Source organism: Schistocerca serialis, chromosome 4 (assembly GCF_023864345.2).
Source record: "Schistocerca serialis cubense isolate TAMUIC-IGC-003099 chromosome 4, iqSchSeri2.2, whole genome shotgun sequence".
Lineage (NCBI taxonomy): Eukaryota > Metazoa > Arthropoda > Insecta > Orthoptera > Acrididae > Schistocerca > Schistocerca serialis.
In genome coordinates this window covers 140,049,938-140,072,991 of record NC_064641.1, presented here as the reverse complement: position 1 = coordinate 140,072,991, position 23,054 = coordinate 140,049,938, and the positions used below count along the sequence as shown (strand labels likewise).

At 38.9% G+C, this 23,054-nt stretch overlaps 1 protein-coding gene across 2 annotated transcripts; it reads left to right on the top strand.

The window, feature by feature from the left end:
- Positions 1 to 6,563: 6,563 nt before the first annotated feature.
- On the top strand, positions 6,564 to 17,062 carry LOC126473856 (nucleoplasmin-like protein). 2 transcript variants are annotated; one of them, XM_050101184.1, is made up of 6 exons: positions 6,565 to 6,744; positions 7,497 to 7,615; positions 12,598 to 12,811; positions 12,905 to 12,990; positions 14,665 to 14,745; positions 16,375 to 17,062. In XM_050101184.1, the coding sequence occupies exons 1-6, from the start codon at positions 6,723 to 6,725 to the stop codon at positions 16,465 to 16,467; spliced, it is 615 nt and encodes a 204-aa protein (XP_049957141.1). In that variant the 5' UTR covers positions 6,565 to 6,722; the 3' UTR covers positions 16,468 to 17,062. The 2 variants fall into 2 exon arrangements, with proteins under 2 accessions (XP_049957142.1, XP_049957141.1); XM_050101185.1 differs by lacking the exon at positions 14,665 to 14,745 and having other exon boundaries at positions 6,564 to 6,744.
- The last annotated feature ends 5,992 nt before the right edge of the window (positions 17,063 to 23,054 follow it).

Genomic DNA, 23,054 nt, shown 5'->3' with positions numbered 1-23,054 from the left:
TTGCATATATTACACGGAAACTTCTATTTTAATTGTGACTTCGTCATCTTTACTTGCTGATTACTTGTTTGCCGTTTTCTTGTTTTAGAAACGACAAAAGCTGCACTTCCATTAATGTCTTGTTCACGCAGTTCAATAGTACAGAGTTTTCCAATCAATAAATTCAAGCTTTGCTTTTCTGTCGGTATCGTATCCCAGAGATCCTTAAAATTGTCGTAATCTTTTCCCAGTGTAGACAAAATTCGACCATTTAAGATTCTTTCAGATAGTGTATTTTCTTCATGTTTTGCTAATTCATCGTTCAGGTCCACAAATAACTCTTGCACTTTGGCCACATGTACACTAATATCTTCCGTTTCATCACGTTTAACACGGAAAAATGTTTCAATCAACATATTCAAACGCTGAGTACTGCTTCGTTCAAATCGGGCGCGTAATTTGTCCTAGATTTCTTTAGCATTCTTGCACGTTGAGACGAGTTCTGCAACAGGTTTACTTAGCGCACTTGCTATAAGACTTCCTGCCTTTGCGTCGTCCTTGTGCTATTCCACATACGCTTCTTTTTGTGAACTTGTCGCATCTTGCGGCAACTCTACACATTCACGTGTACCGTTAATAATATCTTCTAGTCCATATGAGCGCAGCACCACAGAAATATGCCATTTCCATTTGGCCCAGTCGTCAGGTCCTTCAAGCTTATCAATGCTGACCATATAATCGCCGCTAGCAGTCATGTTTCTTTACAGACATACGCTCATTTCAAATATTGTTTTAATTAAACTATGTTGTTTGCCTTTACACGTGTACTGGGCCCATAACCTAATGTAAAATATTATTTAAAGGCAAGAAAACATTTTATTAGCTTTGTAATTACACCCTGTATACAAATAAAAACCACATTTACTGAAAGAAAACACAGAAGTTACATACAAGATACGAATAAAGATATTGACAGCAGAGTCATGGAGCAGCACATAAATATAGACCTCAAGGAATTTTTTCTTTTCTTTTGACAAGTTTGAATCAAATTTAAATTTTGCATTTTTATTTGGTTCATTGCTCATCTGGTTCAGACTAATTTCTTCTTGCAGTTGTTTGGATAAACATTTTATTATATTTTCCGACATCATGTAGCGTTCTTTTGTCTTTTTCATGTCTTTCTGCATCTCTCCTATCACTTTTAGTTCACGATTTTCATGCAACATTTCATTTGCAGCTGCTCAACTGCATATTCTAATACCACTTAATACGATTTTGTCGCTCAAAATGCACTTTCTAGATGCCACATATGTGTGCTTTTCTTTACAATCTGTACATACCGCCATGTTAGCTCTTGAACTGAGATGTCTGCTTTTGCTTTCGATGACTTTCCATTAACAAACTCGAAGGATAATAATGCATAAATAATTACAAATGTGCAAAAACAATTGTTTTCCACTTTTTTGTAACTTCGCCTCTCGATACCTACTATAGATGCCACAAACAAAAATACTGGAGGTGTATTCTCTAAGCAAAATGGAAATGAGGTGTTACAGGAAGATCTCCTTAGTGTCACAGCAGTGAGACTGTTTTTTCTTTCTCTTTGCATTACATTGGAACTGTACTAATTTTATAGATAGAAAATTTAATTAATCTTTAACTTCTTGTATGGGTTATATTATCACCATTATTATAGTCTGTTCAAAATAACTTTAGGATTGACAGTTCTGCTGGAGCACATGGGGACAGAGAGCAGAGTTGCCACATCCTGCATGGATCACACGCATAATCTTAAATTTTTTCCACTTGCTCAAATTCTCAAACTATTCACTTTATAAATATAGAACTTGGATCAATGTGATCTGGAAGAGCTGCACTATGTGTTTACTTTTGTATGTTGCAACAGATAATAAGACGGTATATGGACACAGAATGAGATTTTCATTCTGCAGTGGTGTGTGCACTGATATGAAACTTCTTGGTAGAGCACTTGCCTGAGAAAGGCAAAGGTCCCGAGTTCGAGTCTCGGTCTGGCACACAGTTTTACTCTGCCAGGAAGTTTCGGTATATGGAAATTTCACGAAAATGCATTTCCTAACCACATTACTGGAATTTCAATCTGCAGGAAACTTTTTTCTTATTGAAATTATTTGAACACCTTACAGAAATGAAATCTTACGAGTACATCAGATTTTGAAGTATGGCAAATCGGAATTTTATTAGAGTCTTCTAAGACAAATAATATGACAGACAATGTTCCACTCACGCAATAAGTACTAAGTTGTCACCCGCATGGTTTCGCTACCAGAAACGGATCTCTAGTCTTATAGTTAACCTGTTACTAAGTTTTCTGATCCACCTACGTACTTGATGCTCTTTTTGTTGTGATCTTCCATCTGAAGACTGTTTTGATGCAGCAACACTTTTCGTCTTTGGATAACTACTGCAAGCTATGTGCTTCTGAATCTGCTTATTGTATTCTTCTCTTGGTCTCCCAGTACGATTGTTACTACCACACTCCCCTTCATTACTAAACTGGAGATTGTTCTTAGAATCTGTCCTATCAACCGATTCCTCCTTTTGGTCAAGTTGTGCCACAAATTTCTTGTCACCCAAATTCTGTTCAGTACCTCCTCATTAGCTACATGATTTACCCATCTAATCCTTAGCATTTTCTGTAGCACCACATTTCAAAAGGTTCTATTATCTTCTTGTCTAAACTGTTTATCGTCCGTGTTTCACTTCCATACATACTTGCAATCCAGATAAGTACCTGCAGGAAAGACTTCCTACCACTTAAGTCTAAATTCGATTTTAACAAATTTCTCTTCTTCGGAAACGCATTTTTTGCCATTGTCAGTCTATATTTTATACCCTCTCTACATTGGTCATCATCAGCTATTTTTCTGCCCAAATCAGAAAACCTAGCTACTACTTCAAGTGTCTCATTTCCTAACCTAATTCTCTCAGCATCATCTGATTTAATTTGACTACATTCCATTATCTTTGTTTTGGTTTTGTTGAAGTTCATCTTATATCTTCCTTTCGAGACATTATCCATTCCGTTCAGCTGCTCTTCCAAGTCCTTTGCTGTGTCTGACAGAATTACAATGTCATTGGCAAACGTCAAAGATTTTATTTCTTCACCCTGAAATTTAGTTTCTACTCCAAATTTTTCTTTCTGATTATTATTGCAGAAAGGAAACTCTGACACTCAGCATGTTACTGATCACCATCGAGAATCATGTCTTTTTCAAGTTAGTCACATATAGTTTTTTGATTTCATTAATATCAACAGTGATAGTAAGCATCTATCATAGTGACAAGAGTGATATCAGTGGGGTTCTTGGATTACCACAACAGAAATTAAGTACAGTATAATAGGATTCATCTGCATATTTGAAGTGATCAGTCTAAAATAGCAAGTAGCTACATAAAAGAATTGTATTTTCGTGAGTTTTGACATTTTAATAAGAAGGCCTTATCAACAATAAACTGCAAATGAAGTTTGTCTGAGGAATTCAGTCTGTATCACACAAAATAACTATTAAAGTTTACAATATCATTACTGCAATGTTAAAGTAATGTTTTTGATTCGCTTTTGTTCTTTTTCCTAATACTGGCTGAAGTATTTGAAATATGTTCTCTCACTGTATTTAACATGCATAGACCTTAGATTGTATTATGTCACAAATGAACCCCACGAACCATGGACCTTGTCATTGTCAGAGTGGTTTGCACGCCTCAGAGATATGGATAGCTGTACCATAGATCGAAACACAATGGAGGGGTATCGTTGAGAGGCCAGACAAATGTATGGTTTCTGAAGAGGGGCAGCAGCCTTTTCAGTAGTTGCAGGGACAACAATCTTGATGATTGGCTGAAGTGACCATGTAAGATCAACCAAAATGGCCTTGCTGTGCTGGTATTGTGAGCAGCTGAAAGCAGGGAGAAATTACGGACGCAATTTTTCATGAGGGTGTGCAGCTGAACTGTGTGGTTAAATTATGATGGGATTCTCTTGTGTAAAATGCTAATGAAGTGAAATAGTCCTCCATTAAAATCTTCAGACAGGGACCACTCAGGAGAATGTTGTCAGCAGGTGTAACAAAACTGGCTTTCTACAGGTCGGAGAGTGGAATGTTAGATCTATTAATTTGAGAAGTGGGTCAGAAAATTTAAAAAGGAAAATGGACAGGCTGAAGTTAGATATAGTGGGAATTAGTAAAGTTTGGTGGTGAGAGAAACAGGACTTCTGGTCACATGAATACAGGGTTATAAATATAATATCAAATGGGGGAAATGCAGAGTGGGTTTAATAATGAATAAGAAAATACGAATGCAGGCAAGTTACTATGAACAGCACACCGAATGCATTATTGCAGCTAAGAGTGACATGAAGCCCACACATTCCATAGTAGTTTATATGTCAACTAGCTTTGTAGATGATGAAGAGACTGGAGAAATGCATAATGAGAAAAGAAATTCTTCATGTTTGTAATGGAGGACTGGAATTCGATAGCAGGGAAAAGGAAGAGAAGAAAAAAAAGTAGATGAGTATGGACTGGGAGATGGCAATGAAAGAGAAAGCCACGTTGTAGAATTCTGAATGGAGTAAAATTTAATCATCACTAACACACTGCTTAAGAATCATGGAAGAAGGATGTATATGTGGAACTGATCTGTAGACACCAGAAGGTCTCAGAATGATTATATAATTGTAAGACAGAGATTTCAGAATCAGATTTTACATTTCAATGCATTTCCGGGGGCTGATGTGGACTCTTGACCATAATTTATTGGGTATAAACTGTAGACTATAATTTATTGGGTATAAACTGTACGTTAAAACTGAACAAATTGAAAAAAATCTAGGAAATTAAGGAAATGGAACCTGAATAAGTTGAAAGAAGCAGAGATTACTGGGACTGTCAGAGGGATCATTAGCAACAGTTGACTAGAACATGGGAAAGGATTACAGTAGAAGATGAATCGATAGCTTTAAGTGGTGAAGTAGTGAAGGTAGCAGAGGATGAATTAAGAAGAAGACTGGGCATAGTAGAAACCCTTGGATAACACAGGACTGCAAACTGCCTGAAACTCAAACACAGTGGAAGCAGGAAGTGTTCTGGTCATAGGGCGAAGGTTTGGCACTTTGGTTACATTAGCTGCAGATATTGTGGGATTGGCAGTATTTGCCCCCTGCATGGGCCACTCCCTACTACTTGTAATCTGTCTGCCAATCCTATAGTAATTTTGAAAAGAGTATAATATACTATATTTATTGCCTTAAGAATCATTTTTCCTTTGTTGTATCATCATTATGTTTCTTGTAGATTGTTTTTATAATTTCGGTATTGTCGTTACTCCTGGTAATGGAAATACCCTATATATCTCACAATAATACCATTTCCATTAATTATATTACTTTAATAATATTGGACTTTAGAGAGCAAGGCTAAGTTATATGCATACTGTTGACAGATTCATGATTTAGACCACATTCTTCCCCTTTCGGAGAAAATGTCAAGCCAATCCAGACACTTCATGTTGCCCATCTCAAAGGTTCAGTGGCCAGTAATTCTCTCTGGATGCCTTAACTGATGGTTAATTCAGTTTATGTGAAAATATGCTTGTGTACTCAGAAACACTTTTCGTGGAACTTTTCTCCTGCAGCAACTAAAGAAGAGAGCTATACGGTAACGATGAACTTGCAGCGGAATGCATACTGTTCCATAGTCGAAAGTAGCGCCCAATGAAGGCGTCTGGCATAAACTGTGGTTGCAGACAAAATCTTGCGAATTGTAATAGCAATTGCAAATGGCTTGCTGAACTCAGAACGATAGTCTTGAAGCGTTACATCTTTCATATATATATATGTGGACTCATTCAGTTTCCTTTATATATATATATATATATATATATATATATATATATATATATATATATATATATATATATATAAAGGAAACTGAATGAGTCCATAGCGTAACAAGAACGTGACCAATATAAACAAGAGATAATGTTGGCCTGTAGCGACACAGAACGTCGTTCTAACGTATCTCTGAAATTTTGCATTGTATTGACTACTGAAGTACAGTTATTTTCACCAATTAAAATTTTGGGCGAAATTCTATGAAGGCTGACATTTCCCATAATATTCGTTTAGCAGTTGTTTTGTTGATTTGTCTATTGTTGAAGTAATTGAAACAAACACTGAATTCTGATGAAGGCAGTCAAGTAAACATTAAATTTGCGAAATACCTTTCGTACGCAGCTTTTTGTCAAATTAATTACAGCATCTTCAGTCAGTAAATATCAGTTACTAATTTTGTTTATCAATCAGTTATGCCAAGGATCTATTTTTCAACAGTTTTGTAAAATTTTCTTAAAATGATTCAGATGTTTTATTTTATTTGGAACTGCTTATAGTCTAACTGCTTCCATCTTGAAGGAGTTTGTTCTTCATGTATAATAATTATGTAGAAATAAAATAAAGACAACGATAATAGTACTACATGAAATGGAACGCGCCCTCATTTTGCATTCGATCACGTGGGTGAAATGCGTTGCTGGCTATCACCAAGCGCGCCATTTCTTGTACGATCACTTTGTCACAGGGAGCACTGGAGGCAAGAAGGAGTTAGAGGGTTCTGTTACTTCTGCACACGTGTTGTGAAATTTAGCGTCTCTGTTAAAACAGAGCTCCTTGGTTTTATATTCTAAAAAGAAGTACAATCAATATGTCTGAAGAATATTTCTGGGGTAAGTAAAGGAGTGTTGTAAGTATTCAATTCAGGAAGACGCCAATACTGGGAATGTGTAATGGAGGGAAAGACTGCGTGCTTCAACGTTTTTACATTTACACTGTAAGTAGGTAATGGATTGCAGAATTGGGAGTTTGAGCAAGTCGGCAAGTGTGTTTGGTTGTATGAAATTGTATTTCGGCGAATTCGGTTTATTATCTTACTAAATTTAGAGGTGTGTTGTTACCGGCAACTTCAGACGTAAGTAATAAAACTTGATTTTTGTGACAATGATGAGTTAAGTTTTCAAGAATAAGGAAAGATGTATAGCTCGGTTTTGAAGTTGTGAAGTTTCCGTAATATTTCAGAAATTTGGAATTGGGAGAGTTTAAAACTTTGATCATGGTGTAGCCGTATTAAGAAAAAAGAAATGTAAATAACCTAAGTTATCGTGAGATGTAAAACGTAGAGCGGTAATAATTTTCAGATATGGGACTGTTGCACTTCGAATTATGTTTATCGAAGCCTTTACAAAGTGCAGGGTTTTTTTTCCGTTTGTGCCATTTGTTTGCACGGAGTTGGGTGTTTTTCTCCCACTAGTTCATACCCGCATTTACAGGTTATGTGTTGGGTAGAATTAAATTTTTTACACGTGATTCATGGGTGTGATTGGATTAACGATGTTCTTGTTTATCATATTGTGTACATTTCAATAAATTCTACACAGCTTTGCCATTAAAATTAACTTACTAGAGTACTCCTATATTTCAGGATTGACATTGAAGGGTGGAGATGAGAAGACATCAGTGTCTCAGTGGGATCCTGATGGTGATGTTGAAGAGGCAACCAAACCAGGATTCCGCAGTAACCAGTCACTTATAGTGAAACAGGTATGTTGGCATCTTCTATGTACTGTATTTCTTGATAGATCATCTTGCCTGTTTATTTTTTCCCCATATACATTTTTGGGAAGTAATTGTAAAAAAAAAAAAACGCTATGTGAATTTAAATATTCAGTGGAACATGTTTTTCCTACAGGCTTCGATTTTTCGAATTGTTTCTGACAATGTATTAAATTTGGTGTGAGCATAGACTTCAGCATAGGCTACAAAAATTTTTCTTCAGCCATTCCGTACTCACATTAGTAGGAGTTGCCTCTTCAGTCGTATAACTGTGACCCAACGTAGACATTGCTGTAGATAAGAAGCCTTTACAAAATTGGGATTAAATTTTGCCATAGTGTTGTCTGAGAGAGTAAAAATAAATTGGATTCATTTTGTAAAACTTGATAATGTGTTTGTGGGATTCTGTGGGGGGAAAATAATTGGCAGAAGAGTAACAAGAGTACCCTGTCTCATAAAGTGATGCCATATTGTACTGTTTGTCTCAGTACTGAATTGTGCTGCTAGTATTTCTAAATTATTGTATTTTTGTATCAAAATCACAATGTACTTTAAAAGGAATGGGATATATCTTCCATTTAAGCTGGTCATTTCAAAAGGACAAATTGATATTATAAAATGTTGCAGTTGAAATGGATGTTCATTAGATTTAAAGATGAAAAATAAATTAGTTTATTTCTTGATATTTACAGATTGACAGTTTCTGTAACTCTAGCATGATTATAATCATTTTCTCCTGGGAAGTGCTGCTAGTTAGAGCCCTTACATGCTGTGTAAGTGGCCACACATTACTGAAAGTGAGATGGAATGACTGTTTTTTTCTTTAAGCATTCAGTGTTTGTGATAAGATACGCAATTATTTAGTTCAGAGGGCATTTTAGGTTATACGGGCTTACAGCAGTTAGGGGAAATGTTTGAGAGATTGTATAAAAAAGGGTTTTCCATCATTGGTTGCTGCATCGTGTTGTATTCAGAAATATTGTGATCTGCTTCAGAATTTCATTCAAATATTAAAAATGAAATCAGAAATATAACTGACAGACTTTTGTAAATTTCTGTTCAGATGCCCAGCAGTTAGTGGCAAAGACACTTAGGGAAACTGATTCCTTCTGGACATAAGTTTGGGAAGTGATGTGGATCAAATGTTCTGTTGAAGTGGTGTCTCAGTTTAAGTACAATTTTAGCTATTTGTAACTTTGTCTCAGGTGAAGTGTGTTGCATATTTGTATTTGGCTCATTTGTCATTAGAAATAGCAATGTTGCTGTCAACCTTTCATGTGATATTGTAGCTTCCTCTTAGCTTTTGCTTTCAGTAGAATTCAGGGATAGAACTTTCATGTAAGTCCTTAATTAATCCTTGGGTAATTGTTAACCTTGTGGGATAGATCTGTAGTTCACTGCAACCTGGGAACTAGCTTCTCATTAGTCACTTGACCTCAGCTATACATGACAGTTGGGACCAAAGTTAGAGCATGACCTGTATATGTATCACACATGAACCATCATATTTGAATTATGGCATGGATGACTTATGCATGCACAGTTGCAAAATGTGTGCACTTGGCATGCAGTAATGTGAATTCAGTTTTCCAAGTGAACTGAATATTCAGAATTAGTTTTGGGCTTGCTGCTGATTCTCAGTGACTGAGATCCATGTTATGTTGATGGGACACATGGCAGTCACCTTCAGGTGAGTTATCAGACTAGATGTCCTTCACCTGCAATTTCTTAGGGCCCTTTGCATTTGAGCACTAGGTAAGATGTCACTGGCAGACTGACCTCCCTACCCAGAGACTGCATTTGCTGGTATAAATTGTCAAAATGTGTACTTGTGGTTGTTGCTTGCCTTGCCATAGGCATACAGTCTATGGGGCAAATCATCGAAACTGTTGGCTTCTAAACATTGTTGAACTTGTAGCTGCTGTCATGGTTAAACAGATCTTCCATGTGTGTTTCCAGTAAGTCTTTGTTATGAATTCCCAAAAGGTTACTGTGACTAAAAGTTCTATTGCACTATTGAATGTCTGGTGGAGATGTGATGTTCAGTTATAGTGAATGTGGTTGCACAAGATTCTAGCCTTACACAATAACAGTTTGTCCATCTGTGGGCCCAGGAGGTCTTTAGATGTTGGGTGGAAAAATCACTTTACCTTTAAATTTCTGGGTGAGCCTTATAATAAAAATATTTCCAACAAAGGGAAGAAAAGCTAATTGTTGTTTTTTGGCAACTGCAGACATAGTTGCTAAAGTTAATCCTGTTCCTGGATTTTACTGTTGATAGTGCGCTGTTAATCTGCTGATTCGAACATTACTTTAACAGTATGTTTTTTTAGTTGTGAGCTGTTTTAGCAAACTCAGGATGTGACTGTTTAATGTTTTAGCTGCTACTTACGAGCTCTTGTATTCTGTGCTCAGGCTGGTTTTGTTATGGCTGTACTGCTTAGGCTGGTATTAACACTGTCATATTTCTTTGATAAAGATTTGATGAAAGATATGATCAAATGCTTGTCAAATTTGACAGATATTTGATGTGCTAGAAAAGTGTTACCCTATAGTCATTTTTCATCAAACTTTAAACATGGCAAGCAACAACCTCTTTATTAAGCAGTGCAGTTGCTAGTACCACAATTGCATTTTGTGTATTTGGAAGAATAGTGGTGGGAAAAAAGGAAACTTGGATGAAGCCATAAGTATTGCGTTGAGATAGGATGAAGCCATAGGTATTGTGTTGAAATAGTAAAAGCATTCAGCCCCATATGTTAAGAGAGCTGCCAATGGAGGATGTAAATGACTTATGAATGGGTGAGAGTATATTTCAGTATTTGCTCAGTAAAGTGGCTTCTCACATTGCAAAAGAGAATACTATTATGAGAAATGCTTTTATGTGCAGAAGGCAAACTGTGCACTGGAATTTGACAGGTGAGAGCTACTCTAGTTTTAACACAGCTCTCAAATATCACATTGTACATTAATCAAAAGAATTCCAGAAAGGTGTGAAGTGATTTATAAAGCACTGAAGGGGCAATACGTGAATGTAAATAAATGTTTAGTACACTTTATGGACAATAAGAACTATTTTTATTTTTGAATAATGGAATTAGTGTTCCAACAACTACAAAATAAAAAGTGCAAAAGATGAAAGTATGTTTTAACTTGTGGCAGCTAGAATTAAAGGATAAACAAAGTAGAGTGGAAAGCCAAGGAAGAATTTTTCTATTCTCTATTCTGACTTTCTGAAAAGCTGCCTGGATGTTTCCAGATGTAGAGGTGGATGGCTGTAACTGATTGTGGGCATGAAGTCACCTTCAGCTTATTCCACTTGCCCAGAGCTGTCATTCTTCCATCTAACCAAAAGGCAGACAACTTTTTCTCTCCCTAATTGATTGAATGCTCAATTTCTCTGGGATGAGGCTGTGCTATGAAAATATGATATACATATCTGAGACATTTCAGTTGAAAACTGCCAAGCTGTTTTCTTTCCAAAGTCCTTTGTAAAAGGTTGGCTGTTGGTTGAAGGAAGGCTACCCATACTGTTAGTCTGCTGAGTCTTGGTAGAAAAATATTGAGGAGAGGATCCCTAAATGAAGCATTGCTGTCAATCTGAAATGTAATTTATGCATGACTTTGTGTAGGGGACATTTGTAAAGTGAGATGTCAAGCTAGCTAATGGTTCTAACTGCTTAAGAGCTCTGTGTATTAATAAAATCTATTTATTTGAGGTTAGTGTTTGCCTGACAGTCTCGGCAAGGAAGCAAGTTCAGTTAAACCATACGTAGGAGCACTACTGTTGGCTGCAAAGTTAGTACCTCTTTATGAATTTTAGGAAGGCTGTAAATCTTGAGTCATGTGCAAATGTAGGACGTAAATCTCAGATCTCTTCAGGTAGCAAGGAAGAATTAAGCTTTGCACTTCATTTTGTATAGGATTGAAATATTCTTAGTGACAGCCCACATAATACACCATACAGGCTTAATAGGTAACAGTACTGTTGCTTTACTTGTGTCAAATTTCATTACTACTGGTGGAATTGTTGGCAGTTATGTAGTGTAGCCTTCCTCCAGGGGCAAAGTTTCGGCACAGAGAAGCCTCTCTGAATGCACAAGATTTCCTTTCTTATTTTTTCTGCAGTGTCTAAAGTTGTGTAGTGTTAATGCTGCCCACAACTTATTTAAACCCATTTTGATGTGCATGCAAAATTGGCATACAAAGTGCTGCTTTGCCCAAATTCTTGTCTGAAGTTGCTAACAGAATAAAATGTGGCAATAACTGCTGTATCAAATCTTGGAATGTGTAGACATGTTTTATCCTTAAGGATCCATTCTAATTTTGTGGAAGTCAATCCATTGACTCAACCCCATGAAACATGTTTGAGATGTGCTGTGGCCTTTAGAATTGAATAACTTTTAAAGATCACAGAACCCATGACTTGTGGGTTGGGGGTTGCTTGACTGCTGCCAAGTTAGACTGGATCCATAAGGATGCAACATCTCAGCAGGTTTAAAAATTTGATCTGTTGCCACAGCAGTTACCTCCATGGTAGTGATGTTCCATGCTGAACTTCACGGACATCAATTTGGATGATTCAGTCAGTTCTGTGATCATTTGCTGAGGTCACTTAGCTTTCTGGGTGGTGTGGTGAGTCTGCCAATAGTATCTTTATGCACACATAGAAGTGCGCATGTACACACACTACACCAATAGATTGTGGAACTGGGGAAGTCTTGGTCTGTGATGGCTCATCTGAAATTGACTGATTGGTGGGTGCCGCAGTTGAAATACTGAGTTGAAGTTGGTAGTGATTGACAAGGGTTGTAACTTTATTGAACACATTGTAATGTAATGACTTCATAGTATAATCAGTAACCAGTTACCATACTGACATGGAATGAAATCTTTTTTTCACTGTGTACTCAATACTTGCTCAGTTGTATTAGTGTCAAATAATGTTACTGTAAATGAATTAATTTTAGGCTGTACTTGGAGCTGAAGCCAAGGAGGGTGAAGTTAATGTTGTACAGGTGGAAGCTTTGGGATGCCGCCAGAGCATAAAAGTGCCAGTTTGTGTCTTAAAGGCTGGCTCTATACAACAGGTTCTTCTTGATTTGACATTCCCAGATGCTCCTGTAACATTCAGCTTAGTACAAGGCAATGGACCTGTTCATCTAATAGGAAATCATGCTATAGGTAAGAAATGGGCTTTAAAATTCTCTAGTAGTCATTTGTATTTAGCTGGCATTGTAAATTTTCATTGAATGCATTGTGAAATGGTGTTTGCAGGTGGACCTGTGGATGAAGAGATTGATGATGAAATGGATGAAGAAGAATTAGGTGAGGAGGAGGAAGGAGAAGATGGAGAAACTGCTGTGAGTAATATTTGTCAGTAAAACAAAACATAATAAAGTACTGAAAGTTGTCACACTGTTTTGTTAATTACTACATATAAAATGGTATTAATGTCACTTGGATGTGAACACTTTGAAAATGGGGTGACAGGTGTCTCTGGTAATCATACTAGTTACCATAGTATGTTTTAGAATGTCTTTGTGCTCAGTAAATAATTTTTTGTTGTTCTGTACATGGGGTCTAACTACATTACATAAGTGACTTACTTCTAAGTACACATTGACTTACTTATCTAAAAGGTAGACCAAATTCATGTCACTTGGGTCATATTTCTTTACAAGAAATTATATACATGGCTGGAATAAAGGTTACTTCCTGTAATTTACTGGTATGTATTTTTCCTCCTGTTGTAGGTAATCTGTAGTCTATTTTTCTTCAAATAGTATCAAGAAATAGCCCAAAAAACTTAAGGTCTCCAGCTAATTTTTTATTTTAAGATGAACTTGTCAAAATTCCCATAAATTTCGAAGTTTATATTAACTTTGACTCATCTCTGCTCTTAATGCATTCCAGGTGCATAAACCAACTTTTGTTTTCAGCAGATGTTCTGAATCAAATTTTTGAAATGTTCACATTTTGTCTCCCCATTTAAGCACTGGAAATGATATGTCACTTAGGGCCTGTATGTGGACTTCATTGCTTGCTTCATAGTTAAAGCTATATAGAAGGTAGTTGAAACAGCTTTCCTTGTGGCATCAATCTGTGCATTCTTCATGGCTAAACATAATTGAGCTTGTCTACTTCCTCCTCATTGAGACAGCTGCCTGTAGCTTTGGCATCTCACAAACTTTTCCTCTCATCCCATGTATCTGCAGCCACTTTTGCACATTTGGCACATTTAATTTTCAGTATATACTTTTTATAAGGAAATTGCACTCCTTGTCTCAGATCTTCAAGGTACTTCATATTGGCCTCACAATGTGTGAAAGGGGCAGAAAAATGAGTGGCCACACAGATCTATATTAAACTTCCCTCCTGTTCAGTTGTCTCAACATTCAATGAGTTAAGAAACTAGACTTAGCTAAAAGGTGAAAAAGGATCAGATTTTAAGCTGCTTTGTCAGAAAGTTGCAACACTTATGAAAAGATATTGTTACAGTTGGTTTTTAAGTGAACCAAGGAGATGCCATGTTAAACCTTTGTGGAACATAAATTTCTTTCCTTCGTATTAATTTAGTTGAATGATTAACCCTGTGTGGCCAATAAAACTTCTGTGTGCATGAGTGCTGCCCATAGTGCTTTTTGTGTGGCCCAAATTATCAAGTCATTGTTTTATGTTGGGTTCATTGTGGAAGATTTCTGATGCTATTGGACAGAAAAATACTTGCATGTTTAAAATCCATTATTTCCTAATGGGATGGCTGAATCTTGCCTGCTTACCTTGCACAGGTTTGGAATGTTTTCATATGGTTAGTCATGTTGGAAAAATATTTATTCTTGATGTGTATGTGAAGTATTCGGGTATTTTTGTTTTATACAGTTCTGTAAGTTGTAGACTACCTAAAGCATAAGTATTTGGTATTATTGTTTAATATTTTAATGTTGTGAATTTATGTGCATCCTTTAACGGGTGATAGGTGTGTTCAGTGCTTTTGATATATGAAGAGTTAGTGATTGATTTTATACCTGTGCTAGGTTGAGCCAAGGAAGAGAAAGCTGACCCCGAACCAAAACAAGGTTAACAACAAGAAGGCTAAGCTTGATGAGGAGCCAGAGGTAAGGGCACTCAATGCAAGCTCTAGATACTACTCTTAATCGGCATTACTTCCAAGCATGTACATCTAAATGATCCAGGTATCTTAATATTGCTTGCTGAAAATTCTTGTTTGATCGGAATTAAAAAGCCCTGGATTTTATTACTGGCTCCTCATTCTCAGATTAAATTTAATTTAAAATGTTGTGCAGTACTGTTTCATTACTTTGTGTGAATTAGTCATGCAAAGGAAACAGCACTGTTGGCCATCATAATGCTGCACCAGGAAGCTGTGTAATCTGGTGAAGCTGTTATGCACTTTGGTTTTCTACAGATTCACTGTAGAACATTTTCTTTGTGTTGGTAACCTTATATGGGTTAGTTTTTTGTCTTATGTATTTGGGTGTGTGAATGTTTTATATTGGCTGTTGAGGGATTACTGTTTCAGTGGCTATACAACCTTGTGAATTTCATTTTCTTTTATAACTGTGTATTGTGATATAAATGATCTTGATAGACCATCAAATTTTATGGTAACATTTGAAAAATGTTGTGCTGTGGTTCAGAATCCGTACTAAACACACTAAGCTATAGGTCCTCCCATTATTGGCTGCCTAATTCAGTTAAAGGATTGGTATACTGCCTCAATCAGTACCATGCCTAGTTCAGCACTGTGATGTTCAAAGCAATCTTCAGATTGACAACTACTTTACTAATTCATAGACCTCTAGTAAAGTTTGTTCTTACATTGTTTGCAGCTATGCTCTAGTATTGTTAGTGTTGCCAAGTTAGATTCAACAAATGCTCAATGTGCTGAACAGGATGGAATGCACTTTGCAGAAAGGATAGCCCTGTTGTCTAGTAAAGAAGTTTAAAGCCAAAAATTCATTTGGTGCGCACGCGCGCGCGCGCGCGCGCGCACACACACACACACACACACACACACACACACACACACACACACACACACAAACAATCTGCAGGTTTTTAGTGCACTGGAGATTTACTGAAACAAAATGGTTAAACTTCTGCTTAGAAGTCTATAAGCTAAGACATTACAAATTACTTAGCTGATTAGGATTTTCACTGCCCCTGTGCTTGTAATTCCAAAAAAAGCAAGACATTTTCATTTGTTAAGAGTAGCTTAACATTTTAGTTTTGGCATCCTGCCTTACATTCACAATCATTAACATAGCAATAAGATTTTGTTAATAGGAAATCAGCAAAGCTATTAACTGGGAAGAGCATTGGTTAATTTGAACAAGCTTAAGCCAAATTTGATGAAATTTAATCAGAACAGATTTTTCCAGTTAATATTTGCAAATAGTTTGGTATAGTTGTATCCAGGATTGTTAGTGTGTGTCATTAAATTTTTTTAAGTTGTAACATATTTTGGATTCCACTTACATTGAAACCACCCCCTCAGTAATTGATGGAAAAGATATTTAAAAACTGAAGGGGTAGGAACTTGAAAGCCTAGAAATGTATTTATTTTTAGTTAAAAACTGTAAGTTTGCTTTGCAGTGAAGGCTATGTATGCATTGTAATTTGAGCCAGAAAGTTTTACCTTCTGTCCTTAAATTAGATTTTAAGCTTTTATAGTAATTATTAGCATTTTGTTGCACCAGTTTAAGAACATGTTTGGATTTCAGGAAATGTATGATGATGAAGATGAAAACTTAAGGAAGAAAGCAAAAAATGATGCTGGTAAACCTAAGAAGGAAATGTTGAAGAAGAAGAAATAAATTTACCAAGACTGATTTTAATGCTGTGATTCATAAGTTCCATTTCTCACAGTTATGTTGAAGTGTGGTATTACAGTAATGTGCTGTCATGAGGATACAGGTTCTTTCAGCTGTAGAATAGTGTACACCTGTAAGAACCTAAGACATTCAGCAGGAACTGTTTATGTTGTCTTTATCAGTATAGGATTGTAAATCTCATTGTCTTAATACATTACCATTCCTCATAAGTTCATTATGAATAATCAGTGGATAAGTGATTTTAATATCTTAATGTTCATACAATAATTTGAATATATGTATCTTTCAAAGACACTGGTCACTAGATGGATTTTATTGAAATGGTCCCTACTTTGAAATCCCAGGTAACTCTAAACCTCAGATTGAAGAAGCAAAATCTATTTGAGCAAGTATTGGCATTCCAATGATCAGTTCAAACTACTGAAGCATGATGTGATTTCTCAGCTATAGGGCAGTGGTAAACTAAACACACCTAAACTGACATTTAGATAAGTTTTTGTTGAGCAGTTATTCATTTACATTTTTACTCCATGTACAAACAAAATGCGCATTGAAATAAATGCATTTGACAATTAAACTTTAATGTAGTTTCTTCATCTACCAACAAAAGCTGGTAAAATTAAATGCTCATTTGAAGTTCTGAAAGGAATCAGCCTTTTCTCCTGGCCTACAAAAGCTAAGAACTATTAATCTACTACTACCATGGGATCAGCTAAACATAAAAAAATTTGTACCTTTACAGGACTTTTAAATTGTATTGGAACCATGTAGGCAGTGGTGTGAATTGCATGTGCATTTGAGCTGTACATCAACTTACTTTCTTGCAAGAAATTTCTTGTTTTAAATGGGTTTTAGAAGTGTGAGTACAAAATAAGAAAAAATGAGTGATACAGAAAAGGCAGGCTACAAAAAGCAAATAATGCTGGACTTATGTGAGGTCAGTGTCATGAGGCTGTTCTAGCAGTGCCTATGTATTTGATGTTTTGTACAAGGGCTTATTAGTGACAACTTTGTGTGATGTTTACAGTTACTACATTCATTTGGAAAACACTGTTGATCATATTGACTTACAAAAATAAAATTTCTTTGTTGGGATGCACACTGTATATGAGCATTTTGGAATCTTTCTGCTAGTAGAAGTAGGAGGTAAGTGCATATGTAGACACACATACCTTAAGATTCTTGATAGTGTGACACTCTTCAGTGTTTGAGGACAGCTGAGTTGGACATCTTGCAAAATAGGCCAAGAGGCTGTCATAAATAGAAGTGGCCACCTATTAACAACCAGTAGCACACATGGAATTTCATAAGCACAGAACACACATTTGGGAAAGTTGATGACTTAAAACATTTTCATTTATGCTGTACGTGGGTTTTGTTAAAAGCAGTCTTAATTTTCTTACATCTGCTGTTAGTGGATGTGGGCCTGGAGAGACCTAAGTTTTGGAGTCTGTCTGGGAGACAAATCAGTTAAAAATGGATAGTTCAGATATTTTCACTCTGTGCCCTCTCCAATGTTCAGAAAACCCCTCCTAATGATCATGGTGTGTAGTAGACTCAAAATGGATGGATGTAATAGATAATTGAATGTTGAGCATTTTTCATCAGCATATGTTTACAAATGTTTATTTTCCTAGAAATTGAGAAAATTTGTTGAATTTACTGCTTATGTACCCATAAGGTAAGTACTGCCAAACAAGTGCTGCTTCTGCTGTGACAAAGCCATTTGACTGGAGCAGAGAACCAGTTTACCAAATGTGTTATGCAGTTTCTACTTGAATTTTTTCCTTGTCAAAATAGGTAGATATAGGATTAATAAGATAAAAGGGGTAATGAAGTAGACAAATTTCTCAAGTGTTCTGTTAGTGAAGTTATTCAGCCTCATTGTGTGGAAAATAGGAATATGGCAGCAAATTAGTTGCAATGAACAGAGCAGACTACAATGCTTGTTTACAGCAAGATGTGGTACAGAACTTCGTTTAGGGGTTTCAGAATAAGGGAGAATAGCACTTACACATAGTAGCATAGATCAACTTACAGTCCAGATTTTTACCCCTGTGAGTCTGGGAGTTAGAATAGGCCTGAGGTATCCCTGCCTATCGTAAGAGGCAACTAAAAGGAGTGTCACATGTTTGGGCCTTTGTGAGATGGTCCCCTGTAGGGTTTGACCTCCATTTTTCAAAATTTTCTCAGAGCGAGCCAGTTGGGGAAGGGCACCTAACATGGTGTGATGTACCCTGTTGGCTGTTGCCCCCCCTGACCACAGGGATCGCTCTGCTGATGCCTGTGCTGCTAACCCCACACATATGCCAAGGAGTAGATGCCAGTCACCCTGGGCCATCGGGACTACTGGCAATGGCCATCCTGCCAGGCGGCCTTTCCTGTTGGGAGGGCCCCTGGTGAGAGTGGGTGGCATCAGAGTGGATGATGTGCGATGAAGCGTTCAGTCATCACTTGCAGGTGATCAAACACCAGCAGTCTCTAACTGTTCCAAGTCTCAGTACGATTCAAGGAATTGTTCCCCTCCCTGGCCACACCCATGGGAGGAATGCCAGGCTAAGAATGGCAGCGAACATTATTCGCCCCGGTACCTTGTATTTACGAGAGTTGATAGGGACTCCTTTCTTGATGAAGCCTCAGTTTTTTTTGTAGAGCATTTAGAGGAAAAGTCTGGGTAGGTGGAGGGCTTGTCCAAAATGCACTTAAGGTCAGTCTTGATAAAAACAGCACCCTCTGCCCAGTCACCGGCATTACTCACATGTCAGGATGGGGATGTTTGTTGCCACCACACCTTTAAAGAGCTTAAATATGGTCCAGGGTATTATATTCCAGAGACCGTCTTGATGAGGAGCTGCGCGCCAACTTAGAGCGACGAGGAGTTCATATCGTCTGGCGTATCCATTGGAGTCAGAGACATAATCAGGTTGCGACCAGTGCCTTCATCTTGGCCTTAGACGATGACACTTGACCAAGAAGGTCAAGGTGGTCTACTGCTGCGATGTCAAGCCATATATCCCTCCCCCAATGCAGTACTTTAAGTGGTGGAAGTCCAACCATGTCTTCATGCTGTACTTCCAACATCACCTGTTGAGATTGTGGATCTCCATCCCATCCCAATACTTCATGTGCCCCACCTCCCATCTGTGTCAAATGCAGACAGCATCATTCCCCTTGCTCACCAGACTGCAGGATTTTACAGCAAGACAGGAAAACAATGGGATAAAAGACCTTGTACTGACTGACGTACACTGGGGCCAAGAGGAAATTTGAGCTCGTATATCCTGTGGCTATGACCACCTTTTATGCTGCCGCTACGAGAACAGTTGTAGTCCCATCTGTTCCGAGAGTTTGTCGGCTCTGAGCTGGAAGACTCCACCTGCCTCTTTGGTGGGGTACTGCCCTCTCTGTTCCCACACCATCTACCTCGGGAGCAATGTCCCCCCAATCATAGGGGACACCAGTCCCCACATCTCAGCTGGAGAAGTCTTCTTCAGCTCCTCTCGCTAGGAAGGGGTCACTTGGGTCACTAGCTTCCCAGGTTTTTGCTAGTGGGAAAGATTATACCTGCCAATGGCTGAAGCCAAAAGCAGCTGGTTGTAGGGATTTACAATCATCCTCGGTTCCGGAGATAGAATCAGTGAAGCCCTCCCAGCCAGAGAAACCCAAGGATCAGCAAGAGAAATTCAGAAAGACAACCCCCAAGACCAAGTGAATTGCAGTGGCATCCACACCACTGCTGGCTACAAGCTCTGCATCTGAGTATGAGGTGAAGATTCTGTCATGTGCTTAGGACCTATATCTCACCAGGCTCTCAGACACAATGGATATAGCCAGTTCAGGAAATGTGTGTGGCAGCAGATAACCCTGAGGTGGAACTGAACTACCTCATTGTTTCATGCCTTCCTAGTCTTAAGATCACACCATCCTCCAATGGAATTGTGGCTGTTTTTCCATCACCTGGCTGAGCTGCGGCAACTGTTAAGCTTTACACCTGCTTTTTGTATTGCCCTCCAGGAAACCTGGTTCCCGGCAATGCAGTCCTCTGCCCTTTGCAGCTACAGGGGACAGTACAAGAACCGTAGTGAGTATAATAGTCAGGTGCAGTTTGCATTTGTCCTGAACTTGGTTTGTAGTGAACCTGTGCTCCTTAACTCCTCTTGAAGCTGTGGCTGTCAAGATACAGATGATGCAGGAAATAACTGTCTGCAACATATATCTTCTTCCAGATGGGGTGGTACCCCTGACTACTGGCCGCACTGATTATCTCCCTAAGCATTTCCTACTTGGGAGATTTTAACACCCATAACCCCTTGTAGGGTAGCACCATGCTTACTGGCTGTGGCAGAGATTTCGAAAATTTACTGTCCCAACTTGACCCCTGCCTCTTAAATACTGGGGCCACCACACATTTCAGTCTGGCTCATGGCAGTTACTCAGCTGTTGATTTATCAATTTGCAGCTCAGGACTTTTCCGATCTATCCACTGGAGAGGACATGACTTGTGTGGCAGTGACCACTTCCTGTCACTGCCCCGGTGTCAAGCCCATGGGCGCATGCCCAGATGGGCTTTAAACAAGGTGGACTGGGAAACTTTAACCTCTGCTGTTACTGTTGAATCTCCTCCACATGGTAACATTAATGAAATGGTTGAGCAGGTGACAACAACAATTGTTTCTGTGGCAGAAAACGCGATCCCTCACTCTTTAGGGTGCCCCGGCGTAAGGCAGTCCCTTGGTCACTGGAAGTCGCTGAGGCAATTAGAGCGCCAGTGATCACTACAGCTACATAAGCGGCATCCTTCTGTAGAACACCTAATAGCCTTTAAGCAGCTTCATGCCCATGTTTGCCTGCTTATAAAATTACGGAAACAGAAGTGTTGGGAGAGGTACGTGTCGACCATTGAGTGCCATGTCGCCTTCCCAAGTCTGGATGGAGATCAGACGTCTTTTTGGGTACCAAACCCCAACAGTTGTTCCCGCTGTTACAATAAATGGCGTGTTATCTACCGACGCAGACACAATTGCCGAGCAATTTGCTCAAGCCTCTGAGTGAGAACTACCCCAGCCATTTGCCCTCCCAAACAGCAGCTGGAAGGGAAAGTCCTCTCATTCACTACATGCCCCAGTGAATCCTGTAACGCCGTATTCAGAGTGGGAGTTCCTCAGTGCCCTTGCACATTGCCCCGGCACAGCTACTGGGCCTGATCGGATCCACAGCCAGATGATTAAAACATCTCATCTGACTACAAGCGACATCTCCTTATCTTCAACTGGATCTGGTGTGATGGCATCTTTCCATTGCAATGGTGGGAGAGCACCATCATTCTGGTGCTCAAACCCAGTAAACTACCCCCCCCCCCCCCCCCCCCCATTAGCCTCACCAACTTTCTTTGTAAGCTGCTGGAATGCATGGTGTCAGCAGTTGGGTTGTGGAGTCACATGGCCTACTGGCTCCATGTCAGGGCGGCTTCTGCCTGGGTCGCTTTACGATTGATAATCTTGTGTCCATTGAGTCTGCCATCCAAACAGCCTTTTCCAGATGCCAAGAGCTGGTTGCCGTCTGTTTTTTTTTACGTACATAAAACATATGACATGACCTGGCAACATCATATCCCTGCCACATTGTACGAGTGGGGTCTCTGGGGCCCACTGCCGATTTTTATCCAGAGCTGCCTGTCTCTCTGTACTTTCTGTGTCAAGTTGGTGCCTCCCATAACTCCCCCTGTATTGAGGAAAATGGCATTCCGCAGGGCTCTATTGAGTATCTCTATTTTGAGTGGCCACTAACGTCCTAGCAGCAGCTGTAGGGCCGTCAGTCTCTCCTTCTCTATATGCGGATGACTTCTGCATTTCCTATTGCTCCTCCAGTACTGGTGTTGGAGCCATTAACAAGGTGCAGTCATGGGCTCTAGCCCACAGCTTCCAGTTTTCAGCCACGAATTCACGTGTCGTGAACTTTCTTATGACGATCCACTCACTGTTGTGGAGACATATCGATTCGTAGGACTGGTTTTTGATGCCTAATTGACTTGCCTACCTCACCTTTGTCAGCTTAAGCGGATGAGCTGGCAGCACCTCAATGCTCTCCGCTGCCTGAGCAACACTAACTGGGGTGCTCTACACTGCTGCAGCTCTACAGAGCTTTTGTTCAATCCGCCTTGACTATGGGAGTCTAGTTTACAGTTCGACGGCACCCACAGTGTTGCATGTACTCGACCCAGTGCACCACTGTGGCGTTCGCCTAGTGATGGGAGGTTTTAGAACGAATCCGGTGACAAGTGTCTTGGTGGAGGCCGGAGACCCTCCATTGAAGGTTAGGTATGCACAACTGCTCGCCAGTTATGTTGCACACATTCGTAGTTATCCTGCGCATCCGAATTACTGACTCCTTTTCCCAACCACGGCAGTTCGTCTCCCTCATCGGCGGCCCGGGTCAGGGCTCAGATTGCAGTTTGCATGCGATCCCTTCTCTCCGAACTAGTCCTTCCCTTTACCGCTTCTACTTGAGGTCCATGGTGTACACCTTGGCCGAAGCTTCGTCTGGACCTTTTGCTTGGCCCTAAGGACTCA

Coding starts and splice junctions, on each gene's coding strand:
- LOC126473856 (XM_050101184.1), top strand. CDS start 6,723: ATGTCTGAAGAATATTTCTGGG. Junction 7,616..12,597: donor AGTCACTTATAGTGAAACAG/GTATGTTGGCAT, acceptor AATTAATTTTAG/GCTGTACTTGGAGCTGAAGC. Junction 12,991..14,664: donor GAGAAGATGGAGAAACTGCT/GTGAGTAATATT, acceptor TACCTGTGCTAG/GTTGAGCCAAGGAAGAGAAA.